The 14,179-nt window shown below is 42.3% G+C and overlaps 1 protein-coding gene across 2 annotated transcripts in view; it reads left to right on the top strand.

Moving 5' to 3' along the window:
* Positions 1–14,179, top strand: part of CSMD2 (CUB and Sushi multiple domains 2) — a 643,348-nt gene that overhangs the window by 574,512 nt on the left and 54,657 nt on the right. For both annotated transcript variants that reach the window (XM_063311620.1, XM_063311621.1), the window contains one exon: positions 13,334–13,519. In XM_063311620.1, the coding sequence (XP_063167690.1) occupies positions 13,334–13,519 (186 nt within the window). The remainder of the gene's footprint in view (positions 1–13,333; positions 13,520–14,179) is intronic.

Raw genomic sequence — 14,179 nt, 5'->3', positions numbered from 1 at the left:
TGATTGGGTAATGTGACCATCCATTGGACTTTGCATCCTATTTCCAATTGTTACAACAAAACTTAACATCAGAAACATTTGTTTGAAATTTGACAGGGGGTGGGGAGGTGGGGATAAAGCTATGTTTTCAAAATTGTTGCCACAACTCCCAGATTTCCAAAAAACTACACATTATTTTATTTTTATTTATTCTATTTCTTTACTAACCCACCTTTATTATTTTTATAAATAACTCAAGGCGGCGAACATACCTATTTTCCTCCTATTTTCCCCACAACAACAACCCTGTGAGGTGGGCTGGGCTGAGAGAGAGGGACTGGCCCAAGGTCACCCACCCGGCTTTCGTGCCTAAGGCAGGACTAGAACTCTCATACCACGCCTGATTGGCTCTTGGGCTGAGAGAGAGGGACTGGCCCAAGGTCGCCTAGCCGGCTTTCGTGCCTAAGGCGGGACTAGAACTCTCCTACCACGCCTGATTGGCTCTTGGGCTGAGAGAGAGTGATTGGCCCAAGGTCACCCAGCCGGCTTTCGTGCCTAAGGCGGGACTAGAAATCTCCTACCACACCTGATTGGCTCTGGGGCTGAGAGAGAGTGGCTGGCCCAAGGTCACCCAGCTGGCTTCCATGCCTAAGGCGGGACTAGAACTCTCCTACCACGCCTGATTGGCTCTTGGGCTGAGAGGGAGTGACTGGCCCAAGGGCACCCAGCAGGCTTTCATGCCCAAGGTGGGACTAGAACTCACAGACTCCTGGTTTCTAGCCAAGCACCTTAACCACTAGGCCAAACTGGACATTCAAGTGAAATCTAAAGCTAAGTGTGGTTCAATCCTCAGCAGAAAGCTTTGGATGAACCCACAAAGAGTTCTAGTAATTCCTCTGGAATCTTCCAAAATGGAATAGATTTCAGCTATTCCTCAACTGTCACCAGGCCTTTCTGACAAACTTTGCACCATTTGACTAAGCAGAGCTCAAGTAGGCAAGTCTTACTAAAAGTATCCCTTTCTCATTGAAAGAGGAGAACTATGGAGGGAAGAGAGATAAGATGAAAGAAGCAGTTCAGCCTAGTCAGCACACCTGAAGTTGCCATGGCAACTGTAATTTTCAAATCCCACCAGGAACTGCACATTAAAACCCACCAGTGCAATACATCTCTACCTGCAAAGGCAGGAATTAATTATCCTTGTCTTCTGGAACAAAGAGTCTGCTGATTTTACTGGTTAGAACCCAGGGCATCCAAGTGATAATGTGGATGCCCTGGGTTAATGAGAGATAATTAAAGAGTTTTAAGTATCATGCAAATGTTGCTTTGAAAGGTAAGGAAAGTTCCACCAGAGTTTCCTGTTGGGATAGCAAATATAGGATGGGACGTTTATTTATTTATTTGTTCTTTATTTGTTTCATTGCTTTACCGTATAAGCAGCTGCACCTGGTGAAGGGAACAAGGATCACATTTTGCTTATTGGCACTAGAGCTTGGTTGCCTGCAGCAGCTTGAGATTGGTTTTTTTTCTTCCTGAAAAGACTCTGAGCCCTTTGACCACTCATAGGTCAAACTTCTTCGTGGTGTGCTACCAGAATATTTCACTATCGCTAGGTATCTTGAAATGTGATACCTGCACATTTGCAATAATATCTGTTTCTTCATAAGGTAAATGAATGGCTAAAAGGAGCTTGATGATCCATGGTTACTCCTTATTTTAAGGGTTCCTACAATTGCTCTGAGCATAAGGGTTTGAGGCCCTTTTTTATGACACAAGGACAGGCTCAGCAACATTAGCATGAATGCTAGGGATCCAAATAACCAGGTCATTTCCACGCAACCTTTAGAATTTGGGTATATCTAGATGCAATTAATGTGGTATCATGTTCAGGAACTTCAGATCTATCAATGATCCATTCACTCAGATCACATATTATATTAAGTTATTATTTGTGTGTACTCTGTGTGTGTGTGTGTTTAAGAAACCACAACGGCTGGGGTTCACATAGAAGAGTTAGCCATAAATCATGATTAATAAAGTACAGCATCTGGATTCACAAACCAGACCAACCACATTTTGGCTAAGGTCCATCAGTGAACCCCAGCTATTCTGCATTTCTAAATGCCATAATTATGCGTTGATTTTTTTCCCTTTAAATACCATATCCATACTTTCTCTCCAAATACATATTAAATGGAACCCAGCTCAAACAAAAGACACGAAGTGCCATTTACTGCAAACAGTCCACTCATTCATCTGTGACGAGGCAGGGTTGAATAAAGCCTGAAGGAACATTCTCCATAAACTTCTCACCACCACTGAAATCCAGGTTCAGATGAGGAGAAGAAAGAAGGAAGGGGAAAAGATATGGATCAGAGATTGGCTGATTAGACTTACTTAAGCTTCATTTAGGGCAGATTCATTTGTAATAATAGACTTGCTCCTTGTGGTTCGGTGAGCCAGAATGATTTCTTTAAGCTCCTGGTAACCAGCCAGCCCCCACCTCCCTGGTTCTCTGAGCTTTTTCCCAAACATACTTCATTGCTCTTTTATTGCTTTCCTTAATCTCTGTCCACGCTTCATCTTAGCATCTCTGAGGAACCCATCTCCTCTGATTCTTTAAACAGTAGCTACCTACAGATTTTCACAACCACGTTTAAATTCTTCACTGCCCCTGTAAACTCATTCTAGTTCATATCAAGCTGGAGTTAGGGTCTTGAAGAACTGGCAATCCTTGTTTTAAGTCTGGATGTGTTTTTTTTTCCCCCTCAAGCATGTTTGCTGAAATATATTAAAGCCAAGAAACATGAAGAAGTAGCATCAAATATGTCCTGTCTCAGTCTTTGTCAAAAGCCATGATGATAAGTTCCCCTGGTTTGAACATTTGCTGATGCCTTATTGTTTCTTCCTAATGTTTGTCCAACCTTCTTTTAATTTCCTTTGCATGCTATAGCTGATAAATTCCAGTATCTACATAGCTGAGCTCAACTTAAAATGCTAGTATTTCTTTTTATGGATGACCAAAAACCCTCGTTCAAAAATAAATAGTAATTGCCTATTCTTCTCTAATAATCCAAGTGATCGTGTTCAGTCTCTCTGTATCCCTGTTGGGTGGTGCTCCCAAATTATCCCCTTAAATCACCAATCTAATCTGTAAAATAACAGATGTTCTGCTTTATTGCTGTAAAGATTCCATCATGCCATATTCTGCAGAAGGATGCTAAATGCTCCAAACTAGAATGTTGTTTTGATGCAGAAGAGCACAAGAGATGTTTCCATCTTGTTTGATGAACCATTTGCTAAATCCAAGAACTTGTAACAGAGTCCATTCCTGCCTGACCATCTGTGCTAGAAGCAAAGTAGATGGAAGTCAAGGGCCTTCTTTAGTTACTTAATGAGCTTTTGGGTAAATTACAACTGGTCTGAGCAGATCTGCATTAGGACTAACTAGGCTGTATATTGACATAGGATTCATAGAAATTATCCAAATGAAGGCTGTTGCAAGTTTATAAATGCAAATATGCCAGATGGTTAAAGATGGCTAATTAAAACGAGGAAGACCACAACTCTGGAGCACATAATCATGAAGAGAGGTCAGTGTTTCTAAAGTCGCCTCAAAGTAAGCAATGCATGTTGACTTGGAATTTGGTTTTTAGAACACTTTGCTGAAGTTGGAAAAGACATTAAACTATTGGAACAACTTGGAAGAATATTTATGATATTAAGCTGAGAACGTTCTGATCTTTCTCCCTATAATATAGAACATGAATAGAAGGAACCAGCACAGCAAAAGATGTGACACCTGGCAACATGTGAAGAATATAGGCAGAAATCAGATCTGATATTGAAACTACTTACTTACTTACTTACTGTACATACTGAGTGTAACAATTTGCCTTTCAAGAACTTTGAAGGGGAGCAAATCTCTGTCAATTTCCCTTCTCACACTTGCCATGGGATTTCCAAAGACCTGCTTCTCCCTCTTCTGGCATCAGCTCATACCTCTCATAATCCAATCAAAGCACCGATATTTCTTGTGCTTTGATCTCCCCAGGCAGCTTGGCCCCCTTCCTCCTTTGCACTGAGTGGCTTCTCTGGAGCCAGTCCTCCTTGCCATCCCATCCGGAGAGAAGGCAAGTGAGAAATGAGCACAGCTGCCCAGACCAAGAAGGCAGGTGAGTGATGAAAACCATCCACAGCCATCCTTTTGCCTAAGGTGGAAGGTGTGTGAAGAAGAAGAGGCAGTGGCACAGGTTCACCCATTGCCTTGCTGCCTGGCACGTTGTCTCTGAACCTGCCATGTCCTTCCCTCTTTACCACCAAGAGATAGACAGGACAACCAATTCAAGGTCGCTGTTACTGTCTGTAGCTCTTTTTTGTTATTGCGCTTTTTTAAAAAATATTTTATAGTAATTTTATTAAACATTACAATTAAAAAGATAAAAAAATAATAAAATAATAAAATAACATAAAAACTAGAAAGTGCAGAAAAGAAAAAATAGAAAGAAAAATAGAAAAGCAAGGAAAAAGAATGCAGTAAAGAAAAAGAAAAGAAATATATAAAGAAATGAGTTCCTCCTTCATCACAACAAGTATAAACAATTTTAGTAACTTATCACCTTTTCTTAAAATACAACAAATGATCTCTTCTTTCCATATCCCATCTCTTATCTATAAATAAATCCTTAAATCCTTGTTTTCAGTTCTGATCAGCAAAAATCCATTAAGGGTTACCAGAGATAACAACATATCTATTTTAACATTGATCAAATAAACCTACTTTATATTCCTTCCCTTTACTTTTAACAATCTTGATCTTTAGTCCCTTCAAATATTGTCCTAGAACTTGATTTCTTTTCATTTTTTCTTTGTCCCTCCTCACAAAATTCTTCAAAACTTCAACAAGTCTCTTTTGTAAATCCAATACATGAAAGTTATCCAGGTCACCCTTTGGTTTGTTATTCGTATAACCCTTTTAATTGTTAAGACATCAGCCAGTTTCATTTGTATATCCAGCATAGCATGTTTTTCCCTGTCATTCTTGTAGCCTGTCAGTTTTAAATCCACTTTCAGATCAGCCTTAGTCTTGTCCAGTAAAACTTGTTCCTCTTCCATAACATCTTTTAAACACAGTCTATCTATAGTGACAGACCCTCTTAATATTATCTTCTGGGTCCGTTGTTCACAAATATCCTTCAGTACATCCAGTGTTAAAGTATTTTGCTCCATTCTGTATTAGTAAATCAAATGTAAGTGTTCTCCTTTAATTGTAATCTTTAGTCCCTTCTGGTTCCCTCTAGTGTCCAACCTTCAAAGTCCCATCCTATCATGTTTTATTTTTAAAAAAATTCAAAACAAAAGCTTTTTCCCATGGGAAGGACTCTTATAATTAATTTCAAAATCTTATTTCAAATCCATCTGGACCCTTAGTCCATTTGTAACTTTCCAAAATCAACATTCTAATCACCTTTTTGCTTTTATTTTTTTTTAAAAAAAATACTTCTTTTAACCCCTTAAACTTATATTTAAAACTTCTTTGGCTGAAGATTGAAGGAAACTCCCCCAGTGCTATAAAAATGTGTCATTCCAAAAGTTCCTAACAGCTAAAAAGCAGTTAGCAAGCAATTTCCAAAAGTAATTAGAAAAAGAAATATGAAAGCCTGTGTCCATAAAGGCACCAAGCGTGGTTTGGGCAGAGGTGGCATTCCCTCAACTCTCAGAGCTCTGAACCCACTGGAGACCACTGTCTTATGGTCTCCTTGCAAGGAGCAACTGTCTGGAGCACTTGTGGGTGATCCTAAGTCCTCTTCTTGTCCAGAGAGGAATCACAAAGAGCTGATCTGTTTGCCGGTTCTTCATTCTGCTGTGGTCTTTGGCCCCACTCTTAGATCCGTCTTCAGTTCTCCATTTCTTCCATGGAAGTTACCGTGCTTTCTTCAAGTAGCCAAACTGGGCTTAATCCTCTGCTGGCACCAGCTGAAGCTGAGCCAAGAGAAACCTGCCAGAGGACCAGGACAGGAGCACAGCTAGGGGATTGCTCTTGGCAGGACTCATTTGCTTAGCCCTCTCTGCTGTACTAACCAAGCAAAGAATAGCAAAAACCCAGGAGCCCGGTAGCACCTCTTCTGACTAACACATTTTATTAAAAGGCACAAGCTTTTATGCCTTTCAATAAAATGTGTTAAAACTGATGAATAAATGCTTCCAGAGGCTTTGCTTTTCCTTGGTTAGGCAAACTCCCCATTTGCTGGTTTTCATTATAACCCCAGCAGCTGAGACTGTTATCCTCTCCCTTCTAATAAAACCCTGGAATGACAAATGGCTTTGTCTCTTTGTCCAGGCCAAAGTCATTCTTGATTTCCCATGATCTTTAGCATCTCTGATAACACTGAACTTGATTAGAGTGAGGTGGTGCTGGAAATGTGTGATGAATCCTCAGTTTGCCTCTTTTTTTAATATATCACTCTTGCCCATTCTTCTCCCTCCTGCAGAATTTTGTCACTATATTCACTTCCTACAAGCTTAAATGGCATTTACCATCATCATCGTTATTGTTATTATTATTTAAATTTATTGGCCCCCAAACTCCAATGGACTCTGGGTGGTGTACAAAACTAGGGAAAATATAAAAACAGCTGAAAACATTGAATCAGACAGACAGCCCAGACTAAAATAATCTAATAGGCAGCAAAAAAGAACAAAACAAAACAGGGGCCATTGAACAAATAATAAACATCAAAGCCAGGGGTGATGCGTATTTAAGTTGTAATCAGAAAATATGGATCTTACAGTAGCAACACTCAGTCAATATCTATGATTACACAAATTAGAATAAAACAATCCTATTCCAAACACTGATAAGGATTGTATAGGTTCATCTAACACGCTCTTTTGCCATGGTGATTCCCATTATTTCATGTAATGAAATTCCCTTTAGTTATTTCCTACAATGATTTTGTTTTGGAAAACCCATTGACTGTCCTGGATGCTTAGATGCCACTAGTAATAAGTGGATTAAGAAAATGGATATTGTGTATTCCTACAAATGCAAAAAATTAAAAAAATGGTAGGACAAAAATGGAAAGGATGGAAGTGTAGCCACAATTTTAAAGCTGTCCTGGGATCAAGAAACTGGCTTCTCTGAGAGTTCTAAGTGGAATCTTTCTGGTCCTTCCCAATTTACTTCTAAACAGCCTGGCATTAATTCTCCAACCAGTGGGAGATGCTAGTGGGTTCTTTCTTCACACCAATTCTTGGAATCCAACAAGTAATCAAGCCTCTAGTTGTGAACAACCAAGAACAGCTTCATTACTTGGAAGAAGGAACTAGAAACCATACAGATATACAGACAGTACAGATAGTTCTTGCTTAACTACCACAATTGGGACTGGAATTTTGGTTGCTAAGTGAAGCAATCATCAAGCGAATCTGACCCGATTTTATGACCTTTTTTGTGGCAGCCGTTAAGTGAATCACCTTGGGCGGTAAGCGGACCACTTGGTTGTTAAGTGAATCACATGGTTCCCCATTGATTTTGTTGCGAGAAGCTGGCCAGGAAGGTCGAAAATGGTGGATCACGTGACCATGTGACACTGCGACAGTCATAAATGCAAAATGGTTGCCAAGCACCCAAATCGTGATCATGTGACCACGGGGGACGCTACAATGGCTGTGTGAGGACCGGTCATAAGTCGGGTTTTTCAGCACCATCGTAAGTCTGAACCATCACTAAATGAATGGTTGTTAAGTGAGGACTACCTCTACTGCACAGGCCTACAAGAATAACTCAAAATAGCACTACGCTATGAATGCAGTGGAATTTTCCTCACTTGTCCTGCAGGGAGACTTATGCTGAGTCTCTCTCTCTCTTTCTCTCTTTCTCTTGTTCTCATTCATATCCATTTAAGGCACAGGACATATTGAAACAAACCTACCCTTTTCTCTCCCTTTGGAAAAATGCCAGAAGACCACAGCTGTGGGTGTAGCAGTTTCCTCTCCTCTTCTTGAGTTGGATCTCTCTTTATCTGACCGCTCCAGTCCTTCTCTCTCTTCTCTGATGTGCCTTTTGGATCTTGCAAGCCCCAATCCTTCCCCAGTCAAATTATTGGTCAATTCCTCCACTGGTGAAGTTTGTGGTCTCCTCTCCTGGCTGAGCATTTGGCAACCCCAACTCCTGATTCCTTTGTATCCCGAAACTTCCTCCGTTCCCTGTGTGGAAATGGAACCTGATTTGGGCAAGTAGGAAAGCCACAGCTCCTTCCTTTTTACTTCTTTCTTTCTCATGGGTAGTCTTTTTCTTACTTATCTCCTTAGGCGGCCTGCCTTAGGCTAACTTTCAGTTGTTTCCTAGCTATGACACCGGGCTAAACTATTTCTGCTCCACCCCTTCCTCCCCACATGGGTCTCTCTCTCTCTCTCTCCATCCTTCCCAACTCTTGAGCTTTGTTTCTTCCTTGGGAAAAAATAAAATAAAAAAGCCCTCCAGGTCTCTACTGCACTGACTCCACCATACCTACAGCAAACAGTTTACTGCTTCCTTAATCTGTACCTCTACCTCTATTCGCCGTAGCATCTCCAAGGATCCTCTTTCCTCTGATTCTTTAAAGAGTAGCTTATAAACATTTAAACTCCCCCATTTGTCCTACAAACTCTTAACAGCTGGGTTCAAACTTTATCTCCTTTAATAAATCCTCAAACTTCAGTGCAACCAACCAAGTTGAAGAAGGGTATCTATTCCACATCAAATGTACAATACTCCAGAGGATGTTTTTATATCTGAACACACATTCTTCAATAGGAGTCTCAACTGGAGGGGTATTAAGGAATTTGGTCTGCTTATACTACTGTATTTGTTTCATTTCCACTTAAGTTATTTAAAGGGTTTTAAACTAAACTGATTAACTGCATACTATGATATCAACATGTATCTAAGATTGAGTGGTCCATGAGTAATGAATGTTCATGTAAATTCTTCCTTGATTTCCTTGAATTTTTCTTTTGCAAATATTTTTTTGTTAAAAAAATGGAGAGTAGCCTGAACAAGTAGATTCCCAAGGCATGTAGGATAGCTGCAGTAATTTTCCCTAAGTTTGGATTCTGCTGCTGAAATAAAAGAAATCCTGCCTGTGCTTCAGGACCTGATGTGGGTCCAGAAATTCCCTTTCTGCTGAGTACAGGTAGTCCTTGCTTAAACACCATCCATTTAGAAACAGTTCAGACTTATGACAGCACTGAAAAAACCAACTTATGACCGGTCCTCACACTTACGACTGCCATAGCGTCTCCATGGTCATGTGATCATGATTCGGGCACTTGGAAACTGGTTCACATTTATGACCGTTGCAGCATCCCAGGGTCACGTGATTGCCATTTTCAACCTTCCCAGCCAGCTTCCAGCAAGCAAGATCAATGGGCAACCATGTGATTCGCTTAATGACCACTTGGTTCGCTTAACGACTGCCACAAAAAGGTTGTAAAATTGGGTTGGACTCATTTAATGACTGCATCGCTTAGATTCCAGTCCCAGTTGTGGTTGTTGAGCAAGGATCTGATCCTGGTGCTTCTTTCTTCCCTCGCTCCCCCCTCCCTCCCTCCCTCCCTCCCTCTTGCTCTTTCTCTTTCTCTCTTTCTCTTGCTCCTTCTCTCTCTCTCTCTCTCTCTCTTCTCTTCTCTTTCTTTCTCTCTTTCTCTCCTTCTTTCCCTCCCTCCCTCCCTCTTCCTTTCATTCAGAACAGAACTGGAACCTATACCAAGTTCTGAAGAGCCTCCCACGGTTAAACTCTATTCCTGCTCGGAACGGAGCTTCAGTTTATTCACCTGGTAGCTAATCGGTGCCTCTAAGCACCCCCATCCACAGTCCCAGCAGCCTTCCACAGCTACGAGAGCAAGCCGTAGCGATCCTGATACGGCGAGCAGGCCTTGCAACGAATTCTCTTGCTCTTTCCTCAACCCCAGGACCGCAGCTGCTGTAAAGCCCATTCACAGCGTTTTCAGCAAAGCCCCCCGCCTGTTGAAACTAACAGATGGCCCCAGAGTGCAGCACTAGGCAGGTCAGAATGCTGCATGCCATCAGTGGCATCGCCCCAATCTCGTCTGTTCCCTGATCTCTTCAGAGTGGTGCAGATGGGCAAAGGAACAGCGAGGCCTGTGTGGCTTGCGTGGAAAGAGACTGGCTAAAGAGCCAGCCCCAACCATCCCACCCGCTCGCGATGTTCTCACAGGGGCCAGCGGGTGACCAGAGCGCTCACAAACTGGCAGACGGTTTGGGGCACGTGAGCGGCACAGGTGGCCCTCCGGGTTGTTTTGATAAGGTAACCCTTGAAGGCTGCAGAGACGGCAGGCCTGCAGCCAGTCAGAAGCATGGATTTTCAGCCGCCTCTCCTTTCTCCTTGCTGTCGCCACTCCATGAAATTGGTATTCATCACACTTAGCCGTCTAGACGCCCGGCCTTGCCAGAGGTTTTGCTGAGCTCCTTAGTGGTTCGGGTGGCATGCACGCAGTTATCTTCACAAAGCTAGGATGCGACTGATGGCATCCACACGGGCCAGCTGGATCTGTCTGTACAGTTTCCTCCCTCCCTCCCTCCCTCCCTCCCTCCCTTCCTTCCTTCCTTCCTTCCTTCCTTTCCCTCTTTCTTTCCCTCTTTCTTTCTCTTTCTCTCCCTCCCTCTCTTATTTCTTTCTTTCTTTCTCTCTCTCCCTCCCTCCCTCTCTTCTTTCTTTCTTTCTGTCCCTCTTTTTCTCTCTCTCTCTCCCTCCCTCTCTTCTTCCTTTCTTTCTCTCTCTCTCCCTCCCTCCCTCTTCTTTCTTTCTTTCTGTCCCTCTTTCTTTCTCCCTCCCTCTCTTCTTTCTTTCTTTCTCTCTCTCTCCCTCCCTCCCTCTCTTCTTTCTTTCTTTCTCTCTCTCTCTCCCTCCCTCTCTTCTTTCTTTCTTTCTTTCTCTCTCTCTCTCCCTCCCTCTTCTTTCTTTCTGTCCCTCTCTCTCTCCCTCCCTCTTCTTCCTTCCTTCCTCCCTCCCTCCCTCCCTCCCTCCCTCCCTTCTTCCTTCCTTCCTTCCTTCCTTCCTTCCTTCCTTCCTTCCTTCCTTCCTTCCTTCTTTCTTTCTTTCTTTCTTTCTTTCTTTCTTCCCTCCCTATTGCATTTCTTTCTAAGTTTGCTACTTATGCCAATTATGTCCAGTAAGAAAGGCAGATCTGGCACTCTTGTGGAAGGTGATGGAGTGCGTGTCCTTGATTAAGAAGGCCCTGCTGGAACAAATCAGACCTTCCTGTTGTACTATCACGATGGTGTTCCTTTCACCATCTGCCATAGCTGTTCTTGTAAAATCCCTCTCCGGCCTTCCGTTTCCTCCTATTCACTCTTACCTTTTTCTCAAAAGGGCCTTTTTTAACCTAAATGCCATCTGGATGTTTATGCTGCGGGTTTGGATGATCTTCTCACCTTGGCTTGCCTTTAGGCCCAGATCCCTAACCACAATTCTGCTGGTCCTTGGCTGGCCTGCCCAGCTTGCGGGCAAATGTATCCTGGGGAAAGGTAGTTAGATATGTCCACAAATTTGAGTTCCTGTAATTGAAATGAACATTCAGCAGATCATTGTCCAAATTGCTATTATGTCACAGAAAGTTTATAGACATTGTAACTTCTCAATGATGAGCTGTCTGTACTAAGGGAGTAGATTCACAAACGGTTATCTTTTAGGAGGAAAATAGATGTTACTTAAAAACATGCCCCTTTTAGGGTTATGCAGGTCCTCACAAGCTAATTTCCAATCTGCAGAACAAATGGATCACCTAAATAAAAACAAGACAATGAAGCCATGAGACTTAAAACCCCAACAACAACAGCTGCATAGCACCTTAAGAAATACCAATGAAACCGATAAAGTGTGATGGTTGCCTTAATTCCAATAAAACGCTCAGACTCAAAAGCACAATTCAGGTTCTGAGTTTATTTAGAAAAGGGTGCAAACAGGTAAAAAGCTGAGAATGAGAAAAGCGCGCCTAAACTCAAACTAAATAGCATCTTTACAAACAGCAGCCCAGCCCCTCCCTCACATACAGTTCACCCCACATTCCCAGGTGCTCCTAATGAGCTCTGCTGCTCAACGGGCAAAGAGACCTTGACATTTCAGAGATAGTCTAAACACATTCTTCCTGGCACAGATCAGCACGTTTTCAGTACAAGACTCGCAGCAGCACCCTCCCAGCCAGGACACGTATCAGCACCATGGCAAGCGAACCGTTATGATGCAGAAACATCGGAACGGTGAACATGACATAAAGGTACTACCAAGTCCAGCCCAAGGTTTAAAAGCATAAAAACCAAATTAAAAAACCACAGTGCAGGAAGTTCAAAATAAATATCTATTTAAAGTTTGTTTAAAGGACTAACTTGAAAAGGCTTAATCTACTTCAGTGAGGATAATATTCTACAAATTCTGGGACCGCAGCTGAAATGGCCCCATCCCTTGAATCTATCACAGAGGATTTGGAAGCCAATCTCAAAGTGAAGTCCTTCATATAATCTGGGCCCAAACCATAAAGATCAATGCTAGTCTGTTAAAGGTGGCCCACCAACTTAACGTCAACTGACTTTCCCCATCAACTTGCAAGCACTTACATGAACTGTGGTTTCTGATTTGCCTTCAGAAACAGGTCTCAGTAGCATGAATCTAGCTAGGATCTCAGCTGGGCATGGATGACTGAGGCAAGGTTTGTTCTTGGGTGTTCCATCACAAGCTCAAAACATTTCTAGCTACTATCACTTTTCTTACTTCCACAGAAAGCCCCAAGACCAGGCAAATCTTCCATCTTCAAAAGGAACTGTAACCCCAACCAATACTGGTCACAAATTATCTGGCTTCCTGGCCCACATGTTGTCCCTCTTTGGGGATTATGTATTAATTCATATGTCTTTGTGGTTGGCTCATTTGGAGGAAGTCACACTGGAATGTGTTTGTGTGTTGTGCAAAGAGAAATTCAAATAATATGCTTGTACACAGATGGGTATCTGTGGAGGTTGGGGGAAGCATATGGGGTGTTTGGAGGTTGGGGATGGCAAAGGATGCATCATGACATGTGTGGTGACAAGGATGCATCACAACACATGTGTGGTGACTTCACCCTGACTCCTCTACCTGCATCAGATATGCAAGTATGTAATTGCAGCATTTGTGTGATGCCATAACATGCATGTCCTTTTGGCATCATTGTGGTTAACTGTGAATGCTGTTATGTATGCATTGGATAGGCAAGGTTGAAGACAATCCGAACAGTTGATTTTGGAACACAGCTAACTATGGAAGCAAAGACTTTGTGTGAATGCAAGCAATCACATGTCTTGACTTTTCCTTCCAAGCAATCTCCTGTGGAGTTCCCAGAGCTCCAAAGAACGGGGTTGTTTCTGGCAAGGACTACACCATGAGCAGCAAACCAGTTTACCAATGCAAGGAGGGCTTTCACCTCCAGGCCCAAGATAACTCCAGTGTTGAATGCCTGGCTAATGGACAGTGGAGCAATGGCAATAACCCTCCTCCATGTGCGGGTGAGTGTAATGTGGACCATATTCAATCTTTCACATTCCTTGCCTCTTTTTAAGAATGATGCATGTGTCTTAATAAGCACCCAGAATCATTTAAAAAGCAACCAGAGGCCTGCTGAGTTGGATTTAAAAGACCACCTAGTTGACTATTCTACTAACAATGGCGGTTAGTCAGATGCTTCCTGGGAAATGAGAAATAAGGTATAGAAATGTCTCATGTTCCACAGGGCCAGGTATGAATATTCCTCTTGTATTCAAACCCAAGAAAGTTCTCATGAGGGAACTCTTCCTGCTGGACTTTTTCAGCTGGGCTGCTACTCTCCTGGTGAAGGGAAGTTCACTGAAGTTCAAAGAAATCATCCTCCCAGATACTCGGTCGATAGTTTGGTGGAGCCATTTGAAAGGCGCTTTTGTGCCCAGCTCTGGCCATTTTGTAGATGCACTGAGACAGTTTCCCATGCGAATGTAACTCTTCCTATATTGATTATTTCTATTATCTGATATGCAAGTATGTGTTATCTCAGAAGGTAAAGGCTCCATTTGTAGCTGACGTTATTAAGCACCTTTAAGAGACTTGCCTTCCCTTCAGTTTGTCCTCCCCATACAGTAGATACTGACATTCCATTTAGTTATCACAGGGTTTCATCTCCCACATTGTTTGGA

The sequence above is a fragment of the Candoia aspera genome, chromosome 10 (assembly GCF_035149785.1).
Source record: "Candoia aspera isolate rCanAsp1 chromosome 10, rCanAsp1.hap2, whole genome shotgun sequence".
NCBI classification, from domain to species: domain Eukaryota; kingdom Metazoa; phylum Chordata; class Lepidosauria; order Squamata; family Boidae; genus Candoia; species Candoia aspera.
Note: the sequence above shows the minus strand (reverse complement) of the source record. Positions and strands in the feature narration are given on the sequence as shown.